The sequence below is a fragment of the Salminus brasiliensis genome, chromosome 14 (genome assembly GCF_030463535.1).
Source record: "Salminus brasiliensis chromosome 14, fSalBra1.hap2, whole genome shotgun sequence".
Classification (NCBI taxonomy): domain Eukaryota; kingdom Metazoa; phylum Chordata; class Actinopteri; order Characiformes; family Bryconidae; genus Salminus; species Salminus brasiliensis.
Window position 1 is genome coordinate 7773880 of NC_132891.1, and position 22259 is coordinate 7796138.

At 39.2% G+C, this 22259-nt stretch overlaps 1 protein-coding gene across 6 annotated transcripts; it reads right to left on the reverse strand.

Annotated features, from left to right (window-relative positions):
• Nucleotides 1-824: 824 nt before the first annotated feature.
• b4galnt1a (beta-1,4-N-acetyl-galactosaminyl transferase 1a) lies at nt 825-21352 on the reverse strand. Of its 6 annotated transcripts, XM_072697131.1 has the most exons (12): nt 20305-20534; nt 18651-18871; nt 17235-17411; nt 16077-16183; nt 12996-13033; nt 12397-12577; nt 9691-9783; nt 9400-9587; nt 6386-6526; nt 3535-3772; nt 2263-2301; nt 1807-1874 (listed from the first exon to the last, which is right to left on the reverse strand). In XM_072697131.1, exons 1-11 carry the CDS (start codon nt 20314-20316, stop codon nt 2297-2299), a joined length of 1401 nt encoding a protein of 466 aa, XP_072553232.1. In that variant the 5' UTR covers nt 20317-20534; the 3' UTR covers nt 1807-1874; nt 2263-2296. The 6 variants fall into 6 exon arrangements, with proteins under 6 accessions (XP_072553233.1, XP_072553229.1, XP_072553234.1 ...); XM_072697132.1 differs by lacking the exons at nt 2263-2301; nt 20305-20534 and adding an exon at nt 21216-21352 and having other exon boundaries at nt 825-1874; XM_072697128.1 differs by lacking the exon at nt 2263-2301 and having other exon boundaries at nt 825-1874.
• Between the last annotated feature and the right edge of the window lie 907 nt (nt 21353-22259).

Below are 22259 nucleotides of genomic sequence, written 5' to 3' on the forward strand. Positions count from 1 at the left end.
AAAATCACATTAAGGTCATGGAGTGGCCCAGCCAGTCGCCAGACCTCAATCCGATCGAAAATCTATGGAGGGAGCTGAAGGTCAGAGTTGCCAAGCGACAGCCCACCAACCTTCATGATTTAGAGAGGATCTGCAAAGAAGAGTGGGCCAAAATTCCCCCTGGTGTGTGTGCTAAACTTGTGGTTAACTACAACAAACGTCTCACCGCTGTGCTTGCAAACAAAGGCTTTGCCACTAAGTATTGAGTGTGTTTGGCAAGAGGGATCAAATACTTATTTTCCTCATTGAAATACAAATTAATTAAAATATATTCTTTAAAATTATATTCTGGATTTTTGTCTTGATATTCTGTCTCTCCATGTTAGAATATATCTACCATTAAAAGTGCAGAAGGATAGTGTCTTTATTAGTGGGCAAACAAAGAAAATCAGCAAGGGATCAAATACTTCTTGGACTCACTGTATATATATATATATATATATATATATATATATATATATATATATATATATATATATATATATATATATATATATATATGTATGTATGTATGTATGTATGTGTGTGTGTGTGTGTGTGTGTGTGTGTATTGGGACACCTACAGGAGCTTTTATGATATCCCATTCTAAATCCATATGCATTAATATGGAGTTGGTCCCCCTTTGCAGCTCTTACAGCAGGTTTGGAGCTTTGCAGGTATTGAGTCAGCTGTGTGTTGGAGACTTTAGTGCACTATGCTCCTCAGTGCTTTGTAACTTGGCAAAGTTGCTTTCTGTGGTTCCTAAATGCTTCCCCTTTTCAATAATACCACTCACAGTTGATGGTGAAATACAGAATTCCATAAGAAACATTTTAATGGAGTTTTTTTCTTTAAGTAACAAGTTAGGAACCTTTAATCAGTCTCTATGTATAAGGAGACCAATTCCAAAATCTCTATGTCCAGGTGGCATCGCTTTCTACACATCCACTTTATTCAGTCAATACACACAAACACTGCCAGTAAGTCAACACAAGGTTTGTGCTGGGCTTTATTATCGATTTAGGAGGTGTAGTGTTACTTTACTTGGATGGTCTATTATATAATCCTCATAGATGCTCCCCTGACATTCAACTAACATTCATCAGAATATCTATTAAATGTAACTGAACTCCAAGTCTGGAGAAACCCGGAGATGTGAAAGGGAGATCATAATCAGCTGATTAGTTGGATTAGTGGAAACAGGAAAACCCCAAGTATTTGCATAGTTGGCAGCTCTCTAGGAGCAAGGTTGGTAAACCTTGGTGTCCAGATCACACCACTGATGGTCTGCTGCCATCTTGTGGACAATGTTGAACACTACTACAACACACGAAGGCAACAACACAAAGACAACATAAAAATCAGAAGTGCTTACAGTGCAAACAGCAGCAAACCCCAGCACATGCCATCATCATAAACCATGAGCTTAAAATCTTTGGCCTTTGGTCCCTCAAAAAAGTGTAAACATGATGAAACTGGAGTAGCCACAGCTGCAATTCCTTACTTCAAGTCCCTGAGCATAAAGTCTGACTGGAGTCTTTGGTGTGTCTTTGCAGCATCATCAACATAATCCTCACCAAAAAATGTTCCACTTTAAACAAAGGCGCTCCACGATGTCTAATTAACCACAGAGACCCTAAAAATGGTTAATTGCTGGTTATACATTTTAAGTGGTTCTTGAAGTAAAACAGAGCATTTTGAATGTTGGAGGCAGCGGGATAGCGGAACTTGGAGTAGGCTTTATCAGTCTCCGACTGTCCCCATGGCAACATGCCTTTGATCTTGGAGGCATGATTGACTATGACGTCGTCACAGGAACCCACATGGAGCGAGCCAAGGCCATCAACGAAGAACTCTGGAGTTAAAGGAGATATTATACAGTAAGAAATGCACACAGATAAACAGATAAAAAAAACTAAAAAAAAAAACTATCAAGGACCATCAAGAAAATGATACATGCATTTTAGTCCTGGTTTGCTTTGTGTTCATTCTGACATATTTGCAATCAAACCAAAAGGGGAAAAAGGTGACGCACGTATGACTGAAGGCTGCAAGTAGAGGTAGAGACACAAGACTACAAGACTCATCTGTGATGAAGCGAGTGGATGTGGGCGGCATGACTTTGGTGGAGAGAACAAGCAGGGCTGATACCAGATTTGGCGGTCAGGAGTGACCCTGTACCCGTACTGAGCTCTGCATTTGGTACGATTAGATAAACAGAAACAGAGTTGATTGAAACCCACCTGCTTAGGTGGTCTCTGAACCGATTTCCAGCTTTTACCCTGCGGTAAAAACACGTGCACCACACTAGTGAAAAATCTTCAGGTCATAGCTACCCCAAAATGGGTTAAAGCAGCATTATGTGAAAATGAGTAATTAGTTTTGTTCCTTCACTGCCATAAATACTAATCACACTATGAGCGCCCCCTCAAGGACAGCTGTACCTTTATACACAAAAACATCTGTTTAGAGTTGAGATGCTATGCTATAGGTTTATATAAAATGATTACATTTATATCATACAAATATCTAAATATCAGCAATTCAAATAATGTAAGTTAAACAAATACACTGCTCACACGTCTTTGTGTTGAAACTAAGAAATTGATACTTTCCTGTATTCTTAAAAAGAATTATGCATATCTGACATGAACATGATTTCACAGTCTGTGCACAGTGTGTGGCTGTGCACTATAGACTGTATGGACAGTGGACAGTACGTCCCCATTGACCCTCACTGTGACATTTTGAAGCCAAAAGATTTTCCCATAAATTTATTTTACACATGCTATTTTGGACAAACAAATAAATAAATTATTATAAATTTCATAATTCATGTAAATGGATTATAGCAGCATTGTGTGAGAATAGGTATGTTGTGCTCATGGGCTCCCCCTACAGGTGGGAAGCGTATTGTTTTAGTTAGTTTTACTCTGCTGCCGTTAAAACAAACCGTCCTTTTGGACAGCCTTACATGTGTATTGGTTGACAGGCTGAGAGATACAAATGTGGCATCTGTAGTGAATGAAGCACATGGAATGAGGCGACCGAGTAATATTACAGGACTTTACACGAATATCACTTGAATTAAAGCTCAAATTTCACAGTTTTTATGAGCGGTCTCGTGCAGAGAGAGGTCTCCACAGTGCAGTAGCAGTGTTTTGGCCCATATTGGTAATTACACATTCTCCCCAATACGGCCAGCTTAACAGCAAAATAATCTAAAGCTCTTATTTATAGGTTAAATTGATCCATAATGCTGCTTTAAATGAGATTTGATTTTTTTTAGCATGCCATAAGGTTTGGACCACTGCACTTGGTCTATACATGGTCACTATCTATACTTACACGAACACTCCTCTCTCAAATGCAGCAGTGAGAAAAGAGGCAATGTGAATGAAGGGTCTGACTAAGACCCTTCTAGACGCCCGCTTCAATTAATCATTGTAGAATTACTATCACAATAAATCAGTAGTACAGCAGAGCTACAGTACAGGGGACATCAAACTACCTACCAAGGTGGGCAACCCGCACCAGACGAGGGTCGAAGCCAACTTGCCGCACCTTCTCAGTGCGAGCCATGAAGAAGTTAATGACTGCATCAGCGACCACACAATTAGGGAAGCCCTCAATGATGTGATGAAAGCCTCTTCTTATGTGTAGACAATCTCCCTCTTCTCCACCGTCTTCAATGGAGATTGTGTGTCGATAGGTGGCGGTGTAGCCGGTTACCTCCCGCACGGCCCCTCCCACCTAAACATATTTGAATAGAAAATAGAGACCAAACTCAAATTTTATACATGCTCACAGCAAACACTTTATAATGGCTGTTTCCAATTTTCTTTCTTTCTAAGAATTACAAATAAAACAGCATGCAGAAACATTTTTACTCAACTTTCCATTAATAATATTAAATATTAATAATAGATGTATATAACCGTGCATCTCAACATTTTTACCTCTTGTGGATTAAGCACAAACATTTGAAGCTTGAAAAAGGCTTTATATGTTTTATCTAAAGCATGTAACAAACAATAATGCTAAAGTAAAAATAGTGTGGGACAGATTTACTGATGTTTGTGATTAAAAATGCTAAACTTGCTAATGTTGCTAATGTTTACACGGATTTAGTGGACGAATTAAACCTGCCAGATTTGACTGTTTATTCATCTCGCCGCTGAGCTCTGTGCAGCTGTAAACTGCACGTTGCGGCAAGAGTGCAAGGTCACGCAAATGTTTATGAAATTTTGAGCAACGTGCTTCGGCCAAGACAAACTATGTCCATGTTGGACAAACTTACAGACATTTAACTACTGTGCTTTTTACTGTGCTGAAACCCAATGAAGATTCTGAGGAACGCTGAAGACAAGCACAGCAAGCGTGCTGTTAAACACCTAGGTGTATAGGGAGCCATTTCAGTCACAGCCATGGTGTGTGTGTATGTGTGTGTGCGTGTGTGACCGTATCAGAATGGGCTATAATGACACGGACTGATTCTGATCACAGACCGATCGCTCCTTGCATCTATCATTTAGACATGTTTCTCTAGGAGTACACGAGAAAGACAATGTGTTACACCACATCCTGGGGCATTTCGCACAAGAGTCATGTTTTTCTTAACCTGCGTTATTATTAATCTCATCACCCACAAAAACCACCCACACTCAGTGCAACAAAACCATCCAAACAAGGTAGAAAAGTACAGAGAAAGGGAGGGGAAGAGAAAGGGAGAGGGAGAGAGAAAGGGAGGTAGTGTGCAAACATATGAAGTTGAAAGAGAAAGAGAAACAACTCACACCACACCTTAATTTACTATGAAAGTGGACGTTGACCTTAATTGTACTTGCAAATGTCCAGATTTCCATTTGTAAATAAAACTCGGTCACCTGTTGCTATTGTTATATAATAGTCAAAGTGCAGGAACACAGGTGCAATCAAGGAGTAAGAGAAAGAGCACAGCATACACAGTATGCAGACTACAGTAATCAATACACACCGTTTTGCAACTATGCCTCTAGGCATCTACATTGAGTGCTGATCATTTGTATATGTGTTGCATTTGTTTCATATAAACACTGAATCTTACTGCCCGTTCTAATGAAGGCATTACACTTTAAGACACTTTAAGTTGTAGCAGTTGCTTACAGAGAAGTGCAATTGCACACACAGCTTTTCAAGTTCCTGTAGAGACCGATCATAGAATAGTACTCTGGAGCATTCAGCTGTGGAGCAGGTGATTATACAACACCCTGACCTCACAAATGCTCTTGTCGCTAAATTCAATCAAGGCCTCACAGCAAAATTCCATAATCTAGTACAAAGCCCTCATCCCTGGGCAGTTGAGACAGTTACTCTGAAAAAGCACGATATGGCCTTTTTAAATAGTCTTGATTTCAGTAGAAATAACGAAAGAGCAGGTGCCCCAATACTTTTGTCCATATACTGTAGCATACTATAATAAAATGTAATCATTGCAATTTCAAATGTTCTTTTTTTATTCTTTCAAATAAAGGCTATTCAGTGTTCCGAGTAATTCAAAGATAAAAACGGCGCACTTTGCTACTGGAAGGTCGCCGGTTTAATCCCCTGAACTGACAGGACACCTAACCCCCAACTGCTCCCCAGGCACAGCAGTCTCAGTGTCCCATTAGAATGTGTGTGTGCGATCACTGCACGGATGGGTTAAGGACAGAGGTTAAGTTCCTACGTATGAAACACAAGCATTGACTGAGTGCTGCTTCTTCTTTTAAATTGTATGCGTGTTGATGTAAGCACCACCTTGCATATGTAAAGGTCAAGTACATGGTATGTACGTGGTTTGTGAAACATGGTTATTCTACACATGCCTTTCCTTTCTGTATTCCAGGGCCCTACTTTGCTTGCCTTAAAACAAAGGGAAAACATGGAAAACATAGATGGAATGAAAGCATAATAACAGGACCAACCTGTTGAGCTACAGACTGTTAGGGGTTTGACTGAAAGATTGTCAGTTCCTTTCAGTCGGGTTAGAGCTACACATAGCAACCGCCTTGCAACACTGCAGCACCCAACTAGCAAGCAACTGCCTGGAATACTATAGCAACCAGCTAGCAACATCATAGAAACCACCTGGAATACCACAAAAAGATTTTGGGCTCGACAACTCTGACATTTCTGCCAAAATAATCAATTATTTTATTTTTGGGAGGGGGGCCCGCCAGTCACAGGTCATTAGAAATGTCCTAACTTTCAGGAGGAAACCACTAAGGCAACAACCATTCTACGTTCCCTTCAGGAAATGAGTCACCCCCCCCACCCCAGTTCTTACTTGTGTATTTCTACATTTTATTCTATTATTACTGCTTCTGTAAGTGCTGTTCGTCTTACCAGGTCTAAAGTGGTGCGCTCCAAAACCTCCACCATCTTTTCCAGTCTCGTGTTGGAGGTGAAGATGAAATCATCGTCCACCCATAGCACGTACTTTGTGGTCACCTGAGAGATGGCGAGATTACGCCCAGCAAACCATCCCTGCAATAAAAACAATCGTTAACTTAGAAATGCCACCAACTGCATATCAATCAATGATAAGCATCAAAAAAAGAAAATTTGGTTTCAAAACTAAAACAAATCAAATCAACAAACGTTACTGCAGCTTATTCCACATTACAAGCCGTAAGATAACAAGCACATAAGGAGATGGACTGAGATGTGGCTCACACTTTAGAGGAGTATATAAGCATTCATAACAGCAAGGGTGGAAACACTACTGCACACTGTGTGTGTGTGAGTGTGTGTTCACTACCAGATGGGTTAAATGCGGAGGACACATTTCGCTGTACACTGTACAGTGACAAATACGTGCACCTTTACCTTTATCTTTACACTACTCTTATACTTTTGTAAAGTATAGTTTATATAGTTTGGATATTTGCACTTCATTACCAAACACTTTCTGCAAGATTTTCATTTATACATTTGTTTACATCAATGTCAATTGATTTATCTTTAGTCTTTTGATTAAAATGTATATTAGCTTTAGTTATTTTAGTAATTTAGTCATTGTTTGTTTCGGTCAACATTTCAAATATCTAAAAAGTGTTAGCCAATTTAAATGGTAAACATTTGTGTGTATATATATATATATATATATATATATATATATATAAACACAGTCCCCCTCATTTCAGGGTACCATAATGTTTGGGACATAGCAATGATGGTACTGTACATGACTGCGTCAACATACCTTTATTACATATCCACAGACATCATAAGCTCTTGCTTGTTTCGGGGCCTTGTTCCCTACTCAGGTTTCTCCTCAGCATATGGAATGCATGGTCAATTAGATTTAAATCCGGTGACTTTTTTTACTTTGAGAAACATCTGTGTTGCCTTAGCAGTACATCTGGGATCATTATCTTGCTGTAGGATGAAACACTGCCCAATGAGTTTGGAGGCATCTACTGGAACCTGAGCAGATAGGATGTTCCTATACCTCTTAGAAGTCATAGTTCTGCTGCCTTCAGCATTTCCATCATCAATAAAGCTAAGTGCACCGTAAGCTGTGGCAGCCATGCATGCCCAAGCCATGACACGGCCACCACCATGTTTCACAGTTTCTTTTTGTCTCTACTGGGTAATTACTCTGCCATTACTCTGATACAGGTTAATCTTGGTCTCCTCAGTCCACCTCATCCACAACACCTTTTTCAAGAATTCAGTAGCTTTTCAGTTCTTTTTTGCAGACTGTAATCTGGCTATTCTCTTTAGTAGTTTGCAGCTTGTATTGTAGTCTCTGCATTTCTGTTCATGAAGTCTTCTGTGGATACTAGTCTGACAAATACACGCTCCCCTTCTAAAGGCAGTTTCTGATCTGTCAAGCACACAATTGAGGATATTCCAGAAGATAAGTGAGGATTCTTCTGCCATCAGCAGTAGAGGACTTCCCGGGCCTATCAGTGCCTTTGCGTTCAATGAGCTCACAAATACTTTATTTTTTTTTCTTAATGAAATTTCACACAGTTGATTTTGGTAATACCAAATTTTGTAATTTGACTGATAGTATTCTTGTTTTTTAGCCACACAACAGACTTCTTTGACTTTCACTGACAAAGCTCTTGTCCTCATGTTGAACAACGGCGACTATGGACTTTTGCACAGGTATCTTATGTCGGTAATACTAAAGCAATGGAACACACCTGACTAATCAGGAACACCTGTAAATCCAAATGTCCCAAACATTATAGTGCCCTGCAATGAGGGCTATGCAAAAAAGGGTTGTGATTTCAACATGGCGAAACCAAAATGTATGCAGACCATGGAAAATGTGTAATTGTCCCAAACACTATGGAGAGCACTGTATATCTTTATATTTTGCTTTCTTGTTCAGTACAAACAGGTGCAGGAAAGTCATGCATGACACTAGTACCTCCTGTTTTGTGTTTAGGCACCACTGAGTACTCAAGTACAGATGTGTTCCTATTTTACAAGCTTCATTTGTGATGTGCAGGGTTACTGTAGTCTGACATACGTCATATGACACCCTAAACAACAAGGAAACTTGCACAAGCTTATTCTCGTGTGCAATAGAAAGCGGTTATTTTAGACAAAAGGAAGTTGCAATTTTGCCACAAGTGTAGAAACACTACCCCGTTTTTACACTGCCACTGATCATACAGGAGCACTTTGTAGTTTTTAAAGAACTTTAATAACAGACTGTAGTCCATCTGTTTCTCTAAATACTTTGTTAGCCTCATTTCACCCTGTTCTCTTCAATGTTCAGGACCTCACAGGACCACCACAGAGCAGGTGGTATTTTGGTGATGGGTCAGTGACACATCGTGGTGGTGGTGTGTTAGTAGTGTGTGTTGTGCTGGTACGAGTGGATCAGACACAGCAGTGCTGCTGCTGGAGTGTTTAAACACCTCAGCTTCACTGCTGGACTGAGGATAGTCCACCCAACAGCGTCCTGTAGGTAGCGTGCTTTCGCCACTGATGAAGGATCAGAGGATGACCATAGAAACTGTGCAGTAACAGATGAGCTTATGTCTCTGACTCTTTTAAACACTCATACCAGGTTGATCCACCTTGTGGATGTAAACAGTGAGTGGGCACAGTGGTCAAAATCTCCAGCAGCACTGTAGCAACGCAACACACACAGACACCTGCTCTGTGGTGGTCTTGTGGGGTCCTGAACATTGAGGAGAACAAGGTGAAAAGAGGCTAACAAAGTATGCAGAGAAACAGATGGACAACAGTCTGTAATTATAGAACTACAGAGTGCTCCTATATGGTCAGTGGAGCTGATCTAATGAACAATGAGTGTAGAAACAAGGTGGTATTAATGTTATGGCTAATATATACACATATATCATACCAAAGACCAGTGAAATAACTATTACCTTTCCAAATGGCATAATGTAATGCTCGATGTAGGGTCCAGTTACAGGCTTAGTGTGCTCGCTGTCGTCAGCTATAATTATTGTGACGGTGGGGTAGAACAGTCGTATGCTGTCAATCAGATCCTGAAGCTTATCATAACGTAGAAATGTTTTGGTTGCAATGGTGACAAGAGCACTTATGTTGTATTCTAGAAGTGGAGAAAATACAAACAAATGATTACACACATCATCTGATTTTATTAGCATTTTCAGAAGCAGTTTCTTGATCAGTAATACGCGAGGACTCGTTACCTGCACTAGGTCCAGGATCATACAGCTTAGGAGGAATTTCATGTCGAATTTTAATGGTGAAGGCTGCCTGGAATCCATCTGTGCCAAATTGCACTGGTTAAAAGAAAACTGACATGTTAGATAAGTTGCGTTTCAGTTTAGATTTACATAAGTTGATACATCTTCACTGTCATGCAAAACCCTTGTATCTTCAAACTGACATCTTTATAGAAGAATGAGGAGAAGAAACACCCATACACCTTCTTAAGCTTCAATGGAGAAAGGTTAAGAGGGTGTTAAGTTGTACTTTTCTGAGGTAAAACTTGGAATTCATTTTGAAGCATATCTATTGGTCGATTCATCATGAAATTTGGACGCAATATAAAATAAAAAAAGCCAGATTCAAATGATGTAAAAGAAACTGACAAATAGATACAAAAGGCTTTTGCATGGCAGCAATAACGTACATTTCCTAGCATGTGTGTATATTCTGTAGATTGTACAGTACTAAAATAATATCTACAGTATGTATAGTATGTATACAGGGTGTATATGCATGAAATGTGCGGTACAGTTGGTTGTGTCTCCTGGATAAACCTTTTCCTAACTATGAATAATGCTTGATGCATATTTGAGGTCCAATTTATACACAAAATATTTGACTGTGTTGACTCAATTGACTGTCTTTGCCTCCCTGAATTTGACAAGAAACACATGGAAGCCAGGGAGATGCACTATACTGCCAAAATGATTCACTTGCCTGCCTTTGCACACATGTGAACTTGAGTGACCTCAGATTCTTAATCCATAGCGTTTCATATGATGTCGGCCCACCCTTTGCAGCTATAACAGCTTCAACTCTTCTGGGAGTGTGTTTATGGGGAAGCAAATTCCAGAAGCGCATTTGTGAGGTCATACACTGATGTTGGACGAGAAGGCCTGGCTCGAAGTCTCTGCTACAATTCATCCCAATGGTTTTCTATCGAGTTGAAGTCAGGACTCTTGCTCATGCATGTCATTATGGACCTTGCTTTGTGCACTGGTGTGCAGTCATGTTGGAACAGGAAGGGGCCATCCCCAAACTGTTCCCACAAAGTTGGCAGCATGAAAATGACCAAACTCTCTTGGTCTGCTGAAGCATTAAGAGTAGTGATGCAGGATATATCTGTAACCGATATATTATTTTATTAATTGGATTTTTTTTATTTTAGATGTTTTAATTGAAAAAGCAGTGAAATTTAATTTATGTTTCCATTTTCATATGGGACAGTCCAGCCATAGATTCAACCCTTGTTTTATGTAGGCCACAACTGTAGACTGTTTTTATAACTATAGTTCAAAGGAAAAAGTTTTCTTTTGGAATAATCATCTCATGAGATGAGTTAATGTGTGATTTTGTTGGGGTTTTTTTGGCTGTTTTCCATAAAGCAAAATATCCTTTGTTGCTTTCTGTATAGTTATATATGCAGTTATATTAATTCTTGGAGCTTCCCATAAGCTGCCATACATGTAAGCTGCTATACATGTAATTTTCTTGTTGCTGTCTGTAACAATTTAAGGCAAAAAAAAATCTGTGAAAGACCAACAACTTTACAACAATCATCAGCTCTGATGTTTATTGCTATGTAAAGTAAATGACTGAAAAAAGGTTTTTAAAAGCAGTTCATATATGGATTATAATGTGAACTTTTTAAAATACTAAAAAAGTGAAGTTATCGGTTTTTAATATTGGTATTGGCCACAACAATGTGCTAATAATCGGTTATCATATGCTCGGCCATGGAAATCTATTCCATGAGGCTCTATGATGCGCCTCAGCATCTGCTGACCCCGCTCTGTCATTTTACGTGACATACCTCTTCGTGGCCAAGTTGCGGTCGTTCCCAATCCCTTCCACTTTGTTATAACACCACTGACAGTTGACTGTGGAATATTTAGTAGCGAGGAAATTTCCCCGTTGCACAGGTGACATCTTATCACTGTACCACACTGGAATTCACTGCATGCCTAGGTGTTTGGTTTTGGAATTGATTGGAATACCTGAATTCAATGATTTGGATGGGTGAATACTTTTGGCAATATAGTGCATGTCAAAATTCTAATCTCATTATTTTGTATAAAATGTTGGAGAAATCAACAGTATCTTCATTATTGGCCACACTAAATCTATTGTGCTATTGAGTGCATATCCTTTTTTTTTAATGATAATGTGTAGAAAATCCCCAAAACTTTTATTTTACATTCTATGTGAACTCTAGTTTGAGGTTAGAACATTAAGTCACAAAATGATGGAAAATGTTTTTATATAACAACATACTATTATATAAATATAAGGCCCATTCTGCCATTGTAGGTATAGAACACTCTTATCTTTCTTTTTTTCTTTCTATTTAAATTTTAAATCATTTAGTTTTCACTACTTTTAGAAATATAATGAAGATCTATAAACTCTTTCATTTGGATCAACTTCATTCAGAAACACTGACAGTGTATTGTACTATTTCTTTAATTAGTGTATTATAAATGATGGCCATCATTTCCGTTATCAAGTTCAGCATTTCCGTCATAAAGTTCACCTCTTCACATCATCCCACGTAGTTTCACTAAGTGAAACCTGGGTTGTTGTTTTTTTTCTCCAGATTTAGAGAAAGTGAACCAGTCTAACTTGTTTAGTGTCAAGTTCTCAGTGGAGATAAACAGTCACATCAAGGCACATGAAAAGCTCACCTACATCTGCAGTGTTGGGGTGAAAGATTGTGTTGGTGTAAGTGATGAACTGCAACTGCCTGTTGAGAGCAGACAGCGCTCTGCTGGAGAGGGCTATATGCATCTTTCCTTCATTGCTCACTTGGACCTCATTCACTGTAGCCGCCATATTAAATATTCCCATGCTGGCAGTTAAATTCACCTACACACACACACACACACACACACACACACACACACACACACACACACACACACAAACACAAACACAAACACACAAACAGGAATGAGGGTTTTGTGAGGCAAATCTACTAAGCTCTTCTAATTTTTTTTAAATCTTACATTTCCTCAATACAGTAAAGCACAATTAAATGTAAAGAAGAAAAATATAAATGTTCCCATAGGGAATACATCAAACACATAACCCCTTTAACCCATAATAAACACTAATCCAATCCTGTAAAAGAGCATTAAAACTAAACTGAACTGAAAAACTAAACACCCAAATGAACTTCTGACTGTGGTCATCAGTATCATCCATGGCCTCCAATCAACAAATCACACATGAATGGTACCAAATAATGTACTAAACATAAGAGCATAACATGGTGAAAACGTACCGAGTAAAGGCTTCTGGGCTTGTGTTTTAGAGCCAACCCTTACAACAACAAAAGTAAAGCATTAGGCAATTTCCTTTGAATAAGGAAAGAGAGAGCAAGCATGAATAAAGGTCACATTTCCTGGAGACAGTGAAAAGGCAGCATGAGGAAAGGTTAGCAAGAGGCTCATAACACTCACATTTAATCATTTAATTCAATTCTTTGTTATGCCTTTTCTCCCTCATCTCTCAGATATTCATTCATAGAGCAGACAGCCAGACGGCCAAAAGCACCAGATCAATAAAGCCCTTTATACTAGAGAGAGGCCTTATAGCCTAACATCACAGCTAAAACTGCAGGTGATTTTGTGGCAGATGAATTTGGCAGAAACCAGTAAGCGTAATACACAAGCCAGCACAGTTTACTGACTTCCCTGCTCTAACAGACCTACTAAACCTGGCTTTTAACAGGTGGGTTGAATTAGGTGTGCTTCAGCAGGAAATGCACAAAACCTCCAGAACTGGAACTGCACGCCCTAGACATGAGATCAATACCATCAAACTACAATGCAGGCATTGTTGCGTGTAATAGTTGCTGTTACACAATCTTGTCTCTCCACTTTTGCAAATTACTTAAAAAGTGTGCACTTATGAACTTTTTAACATATTTACTGTGGTAGTGTGTGGTTTGGGGCGCATCCAACTTTGTGACGCAAGTTATGAAAATCAATGCATTTAACTATGCCTTAAACTATGATGCTGATTTACAAATAATCTTCATGATGGCTTTAAACAAGTCTGGGGTAGTTTAGCGTCTGTCTGTCTGTCCGTGTTGTAAAAGTGTTGACCTGTTGATATTATTTAACTTCACTCTTTGATCATTTTACTAACACCGATCAGCAATAACATTAGAACCTAATATTGCCAAATACTGAGTAGGTCTCACTTGTGCCACCACGAACTGATCAAGGAGTCGGGTCAAGACCTCTGAAGGCATCCTGTGGTATCTGGCACCAAGATGTAAGTAGCAGATCCTTCAAGTCCTGCAATGTGTGAGGTGAGGCCTCCATGGATTGCATTAATAAGGCTTGACTTAGGTGTTCACGGCCCTGTTGTGGGTTCACCAGTTTTAGTAGGTACTGACCACTGCATAACACCCCACAAGACCTGCCTGAAGTTTTGAAGATGCTCAGATTCTTGCCCATTATTATTCTTTGCCACTACAGATAATGTTTTTTTTTCCTTTACCTGTCAGTGGTGCTAATGTTATGGCTGATGGTGTATGTGTTCTTTTTTTATTAAGTTAAAACAATTTTTAATGACATATACAGTGCCCTCCATAATTATTGGCACCCCTGGTTAACATGTGTTCTTTAGCTTCTAATAAATTGAGTTTTTTTCTAAATAATATAGGACCACGATGGAAAAAAAAGAGTAAAATCCAACCTTTAACTCAAGTGAATTTTAAGGGGAAAAAAAGATCCCTGACTAAGAAATAATTATTCTTCATAAAAATCACCTGTTCCACAATTATTGGCACCCCTAACATTTCTTAGGAAATAAATATAATTAAAGTATTTGTCAATTCTACAGTAGTTTACGAAGTTGATCAGAGTATGTAGGAACATTTAATTAGTAATTCACAACTTCCTGTTTTCCTGGGGTGTAAATATGACGTGACACAGAGGCCATTTTTCTTCAAAGACAAAGGAACATACCATTCAAGTAAGGCAGATGTGTGTTGACCTCCACAAGTCAGGCAATGGCTCCAAGAAAATAGCCACTCACCTACACCTGTCCATATCTACTGTCAGAGGAATTATTAAGAAGTTTAAAACAACTGGAACAGTGGTAAACAAGCCTGGACGAGGACGCAGGTTTATTTTGTCACCATGCACAGTGAGGAGGATGATAGGAGAAATAAAAAGGTCTCCAAAGCTCACTGTTACAGAATTGCAACAAATGGTAGCTTCTTGGGGTCACAAAGTCTCCAAAACAACCATCAGGCGCTATCTGCATGCCAACAAGCTGTTTGGGAGGCATGCACGGAAAAAACCTTTTCTCACTCACAATCATAAACGCAAACGTTTGGAGTTTGCTAAGCAGTACTGGAACTTTAACTGGGACCGTGTGCTGGTCAGATGAAACTAAGATAGAGCTTTTTGGCAACAAATGCTCTAAGTGGGTCTGGCGTAACACAAGAGCTGAGTATGCAGAAAAGCACCTCATGCCCACTGTGAAATATGGGGGAGGATCAGTAAGGCTGTGGGCCTGTTTCTCTTCCAGAGGCCCTGGGAACCTTGTTAGGGTGCATGGCATCATGAATGCTTTGAAATACCAGGACATTTTAAAACAAAATCTGGTGGCTTCTGCCCAAAAGCTGAAGATCGGTCGTCACTGGGTCTTTCAGCAAGATAATGACCCAAAACATATGGCCAAATCTACACTGAAATGGTTCACCACACACAGAATCAAGCTCCTCCCATGGCCATCTCAGTCCCCAGACCTCAACCCCATTGAAAACCTGTGGGGTGAGCTGAAGAGGAGAGTGCAGAGGAGAGGACCCAGGTCGCTGGATGATTTAGAGAGATTGTGCAAAGAGGAATTGTGAATGATCCCTCTATCTGTATTCTCCCATCTTGTGAAACATTATAAGAGAAGATTAGGTGCTGTTTTGTTGGCAAAAGGGGGTTGTACAAAGTATTAACATCAGGGGTGCCAATAATTGTGGCACACATGATTTGATGTTAAACAATTATTTCTTAATGTGGGATTTTTTTCCTACTGAATAAATTCACTTGAGTTAAAGGTTGGATTTTACTCTTTTTTCCATCGTGGTCCTATATTATTTAGAAAAAAACTCAATTTATTAGAAGCTAAAGAACACATGTTAACCAGGGGTGCCAATAATTATGGAGGTCACTGTAGTTCATATAGGTTTTGTGTTTGACCTTAGTCATGCTGTGGTAAGTTCTTTAACATAAGTCATCCTGTTTCTTGTGCAAGATGAGAGCAGTGATAGCTGAAACAGGACTAAACAGGTTTAAGCGTTTGTGCAACAGTAGGGCAGAATAAACATGCCATTTATCAAACAGTCTCTTACCTGGAATTAAGACAGATCTTTTAGGTTGGACCTCCAGACCCTGGGTGGGGTACTGAAGAGGACTGTTAGGCTCTGCAACTATAAGCAGGTCTGCCGCTGACTGAGACCTACAAGGCCAAAAGAAAAAAAAAAGGGGCTCAAACAACATTTCAACTGAGTAGAAATATTAAAGTTCACGTTAATGGATATCATTCAAAAATGCATTGTCCTGATAGTCCCAGGGACAGTTTGGACAGAGCACCCAAAACCAATACACTGGCTTATCCAACAATTCTTCTGAAATCAGGGGTATTCCCTGGCCCTCTTCTCTACACCTCTGGGAGGTCTTTGCTAGACGTTGGTCACATTTGGATAGGAGTGTCTGCCGAATGCCTTAAATGTAAATGTGTATGTGCAACTGAACCTTCAGCCAGTACCTATTGAGGCAGTTTATTGTGGATGTTAGAATCAGAGAGTTTAGGGTCATTGTCCTGCTGTAGAATATATTAAAGTTGCTGGTGCATCTTTAAAAAAAAAGTTCCTTGTGCCAATGGCTGCAACATTAGCTCAAAGCATGATCACTCCACCCCTGCGCCTAACAGTTGGAGATGTGTTTTTCATTAAATTCTGCATCTTGTTTTCTCCAAAGTTCTCACCTAACTCTCACCTAACTCCAAGACTCCTTGTGACGCAGTTCTTTTTTCAGATGATTTATCCATGAAGATCCTCCTGTTCCTGTCAACTGCCATTACATTAATTACATTACAAACTAAGGAAACCACTACCTGAAAAAGCTTTGCTATCTTCTAATATCCCTCTCTTGCTTTATTGCCATCAACTGTCAACTCAGAGTAATAGGCAGCTGCTTAAAGAAGCTCATGGCTGCTGACTGTTGGGACAAAATTTAAGTAGTCAGTATTTATAAAGCTTTAAAATTTGCATTACCAGCAAGATCTAGTTTGTAATATATGGAACAAACTTCACCCCTCTCTCTCACTCTCACAAAAAAAAAAACAATTGTCTCAGGTCATTTGATTACTTCTTTTGGTTTATGTGCTGCCATTGGTGAAGGTGGATCCCTGTTATGTGACATTGGGAAGTGAAAAATCACTTCACTCTAGCTGCTTTAGGGCAAATTATTAACAACTACATTTTCTGCCTGGTTGCTCAGCAGCTCACCTTCTGCGGAAGTCGTTGTACTCCTGCTGCCTGCGTTGCTTTACGCCCGCCAACTTGGAGGGTCTGAATGCAAGCTTTAAGTCCTGGGCAGACACCCGAGGAAAGAACAGATCTGCCAAAGGCACTTTAATACTCTGTGGGTCTTCTTCACACATGCACCCATTTCTGGCAAGGGATCTGTTTAAAACACATACAACACAGTTAAGTCAGGTAGAACAACAAAGCAGTTTGGGAGTCAGCAGAGCGTTGGGAACCTTTATGCACTATGTATCTCTCAGCACTTGGCGACCCCAACGAGTTGCTGTGGTTTCTAAATGCTTCCACTTTTCAATGATACCACTCACAGCTGGTGGAGAAATAAAGTAGAACAGAAATTTCACCATTTGACTTGAACAGTAGCATCCTATTACAGTACCACACTGAAATTCAGTGAGGTCTTTAGAACCACCAATTCTTACACTGTGTGTAAAGGCAGGCTGCCTGGCTACGTGCTTGATTGTATACAGCTGTGGCGATGGGACTGAATAAAACACTGTTTTGTCCATATTGTATTGTATTGTGTATCTGGGGTCAATATGAAGGAGTATGAAGGAGTTTAAACCCAAACAATCCCGTACATTAAAACAGCTATACAGAACAGTACTATGCAAAACACACACATCTTTTGTAACTTTTACATCTTATAAATAAATATAAAAAGACATTAAAAAATAAAAATAAAAACTTTAAAATAAATATATATGAGAGATGAAGCAGCCTTCACTGATCATTTGACCCGACACACTTGTACCAGTGCCACACCTACAACTGACTTCAATTCTGTGGCGTGAATGTCTCAAATAGTGTCAGCGGTGAGGCTACAACGGAAAACCACTGTGCAATGAAAGGCAAGCATCAAAAGGGGTTGCAAGCAGAAACTGTAAAATACACTTTACTTATTGGAAAGAGACAAAAATTGTAAAGCCAGAGTTTCAATAAAATAAACAAAGAAAAAAAGTGTCACTTGCAGCTTTCAACCCCTAGGCCCATATTTATCAAGTGTCTTGAAGTCTAAAAATATGGGTTCTGGTTCACCACCAGTGTAAACAAATTCAGGTCAGGGCAGAGTTTTTCCTCTGAATTACTGCAGATTTCTCACAACCACTGAATCGTGAATAGATTCACCACAGAATTCCCATAATCATCCAACATCTTGAGGTTATACCAAAAATTACAGTAAATAACAGTACAGTTACAGTTAATAAAATATAAATATGTTGAAACGGTTAAACGATTCAGAGATGAATCTGGCAGAGTATTCACACTTCACCTTGTGGCCAGTGAGTTTAGGTCCAAGGATTATCTAATTAACCTGCAACTCCGTGTATTAAATGTTCAAGTTGGGCAAAACTGTTAAAAGAGCCAAGCTGTACTCACCCAACACTGGTCTGCTTGAGGTGGTAGGGAATATCATCATAACTGTTCTCCCAGTGTCGGGCATTCCTTTCAATGAGTTTCTCCATGGCAGAGTCCAGCCTTTGTTGAACATTAAGCACGCTTGAGTCACTTGCCTTCCAGTGATACACAAGAACAGCTCCGAGTAGTAATGATATCATGCTGGCCACCAAGGCCTTCTTCCTCTGAACACGCATTGCACCCTATGAAACACACACACACACACACACACACACACACACACACACACACACACACAAACACACAAACACACAAACACACAAACACACAGGCGGCAAATTAGGCCCAACCGTCTCTTATCAGCAGAACTGCACCTGCAGCATCACATGCATGGCTAAACATTCTCGTTTCAGTTCCTATTTCTATACTGTAATTCAGTTTTTTTGTGTACGCTTTTAATGATCTTTTTTAGAAAATAATACATATTTTAGTATTTAAAAACTAGAATTCTCTACTCGTATTCATTTCTAGTTAAAGTCTAGTGAAAGCTGCAGTCGTAAAAAAACATCCACACTGAGCTACAAATGTTGTGGTTACTCATAAAAACTTGGGCAACTGATCGTCCAACTTGACACATATTAACTAACTAATTTCAGATAGTGTAAATGAATGAATTTTAGCTTATGATGTCCATTATAAAAGTAAAAATATACATCTATTCTCAAACCCTAGCAAAATTAAAAGACAGGATTTCCAAGTAGTCATGTGACCTCAGTAATGCACAACAGGAAATAGAACAAAAAAAATTAAGATGTGCTATTTTCTTCCCAGAAAAAACAAGTAAAATGTAAGCGTGATCAGTGTGTGGTAAACCCCTGAATAACATGTACAGTGCACAGCTGTGATCACACACCGGTCACACGAAAACCCTGTCTTTACAAATTGTCAAATTTACAAAAACAGAAAAAACTTCACTTGATTTTCAAACTGCAGAAATTGACAAATGGAAAAACTGGATGTTTTTTGCAGGACAGCAACAAAAACACAACAACAATAACTTCCTAATTATTAAAAACATATATTGGATCTCTACCAAAATGGGATTTTTTTTTTTACTATTAAAAAAAACATTCCAGTTGATATGAGTGGTAGCATATAGCCACAACCCAGACCTCTCCTTCTTGTTCGCCAGCGTGCTGTCTGCTTTGACTGTGTTAATGCTGTTTGTTTATGCTGCAGAAGAGCAAATAATGACAGCCTGGTCTTCAAAATGCAAAATGAGTAATACAATAATTAAAAACAGGTTCAGCTTGGGAATGTACTGACTCATTACTGATCACACTAGGCAACTAAACTTGCTACACTTGCTACACCACACACTCTCACACACACACACACACACACACACATTCTCTTTCTTTTTCTTTCTCAACATAAAAAAAAAAAATCAAAATGGGAAATGGGAGTGATAGCATAGACAAAAAAAAAAACCAACAACACTTTTGCATCCCTAAAACCCAAACTGTAAAAGTGTGAAGAACTTCTAGGTTTAAAGAACCTTCACATTAATGGCACATCCTAGAATCCCAGATCCTAGAATCCTAGAGCCACTCAGGAAGCTTCCTATCTCAGAGTATAACTGTTGTACACGTCTACTAATGTCACCTCCTCTTACCCTCAGAAACATGGCCACACGCTTTCAATTGCTCGCCATGTCTCCAGCTCATCCAGCTCAGTGGAATGTCCTGCTCCTGCAGCTCCACTGCTGAGAGAGGTGGCGCAAGCAGGTGGTGGTGGGTTTCAGACTAATTCCTGATGCACCTTAAGGGCGGCGATACATTCGCTGTTTACCTCTCCACATTATACAACTGCAGTACTGCTGACACGCGCCTGTGCACCTCTCGCCTGCCTCGAGACTGGCAGAATCGAGACTGCCTTTCTTCATCACCGTTGAAGGGTTTAGCACAGAATGAGCAAGAGGAGGCCTTGCATCAGAGCTTTAAAGAAATAAAGGGCAAAGGTGCTTTAACGGTGTGCAGTTCAGTCCACTGCTGACAAAACGGCATACTGTGGTATACTGCAAGCTGCAGAACCAGGAGTCCAGAGAGGGGGTCGGACCAGGTCCAATGACTCCAAAGATATGACGAATTTTTTTTTTTTTTTTTTTTTTTTTTGGAGGATGCATCTGCCACGAACAGTGTGCAACACCCCTAACGCTCCTACGGTTTCCAGTAACAGGAAACCACCAAAAACTCCCTGAACCACCAACTTCTTACCAGAACATTTAAAATCTTTAAAACTGAAGTATTTATTCGACTTCCTTAGTATTTTATTAAAATAAATTAAATAACACTGTATCATTTTATACACCACAGCAGTTTTTACGTATAGAATACCAAATTGTTTAACCCCTTATTGCCTGTCAAAGTTTACTCAAGTCATTTCAACCTCAAACAAAAGCTGTAGGTATTTTAATGTATTGGATTATTATTTACATACTATCAAATAATTGTCTTGTTTTAATTATTTCACTGATGAGAGAGAGAGAGAGAGAGAGAGAAAGAGAAAGAGAAAGAGACGACTTACTTTTTGGAGGCAGTAAAACACGAAGTAAGAGTGTTTAGATGTTGGTGTGTCCGTAGCAGGACCAGTGGAGGCAGTATCTGTAGTAAAGCGACGTTCAGTAACAATCAGACCAAACAGACCGTAAGAACAAGCGCATCTGCGTCCGTTTTCGTGATAAAGTGATAATGAAAGAAGGCGTCCCTGTACCACAAGAGGATTTTCCAGTCCCAGCGCGCCCCCTGGTAGACATAGCTGTTAATCCTCCAGATAAACGAGAGCTACTCAGAAGGGTGTGTAAGCAGTGCTGCTTCTGAACCTGCAAAAACTACAGGTACTGTGACCAACAAACTTAGTCATGTCATGCTTATATGTCAAAGCAAGGAGGCAAAAACATGTGCCATTTTACCTTGAGTACACTGTAAAAATGACAGTGACCTAAAATATTTGAGGAAGTATTCCATATTCAAATTGAATTTTTTTGTATTAAAATATAATTGCAAAGATTAATACATCTAATTTGATGTTTTTTTCATTCCCAAATGTTTTTAAAAAGAAATGATAAATTATATATTTTTATTTACATTTGCCAGTTGTTTAATCTAGACAATGTAGTTTAATGATAATTTATTCAAATGTAAAATGTATTTCTCAAACTGAATGAACAGTTTCATGTGAGTATGCAATAACAGTAATAAGTAAAGTGAAATTTACCTAGTATGTATTTACACTCAATCAAATCAATCTCAGCTCCACACTGGGAAAATGGTAAGACTCAAATGTATTCTTTATATTTACATATTATTGCTTTATCAAGCTCAGATTGTGGCAAAGTGCTTTAAAATATGTCAATATCCTTCATTAGTTTGTGGTGAGGCGAGTTTTGGGCAGCTCTGGTCCTGTTTGCATAGTTTTAGGCAGTTTCATTTTACACCTGCTTGAATTTCATGGGACGTTTTAACAAAACCAATAGCCTTAATTAAGATGTGAAGGACTCCGACTGCCTGGGAAGTGTAAAAATGATGCAAACAGAATCTCGCTGACATTTTCCAATGAAAAAGCTTTACC

What these genes read in the sequence shown, in the direction of transcription:
- b4galnt1a (XM_072697128.1), bottom strand. An exon ending in AGCGCACCACTTTAGACCTG is followed by an intron (nt 3,773 to 6,385) that starts GTAAGACGAACA and finishes AAATATGTTTAG; the next exon opens with GTGGGAGGGGCCGTGCGGGA. An exon ending in GGTGCGGGTTGCCCACCTTG is followed by an intron (nt 1,875 to 3,534) that starts GTAGGTAGTTTG and finishes CTTTAACTCCAG; the next exon opens with AGTTCTTCGTTGATGGCCTT.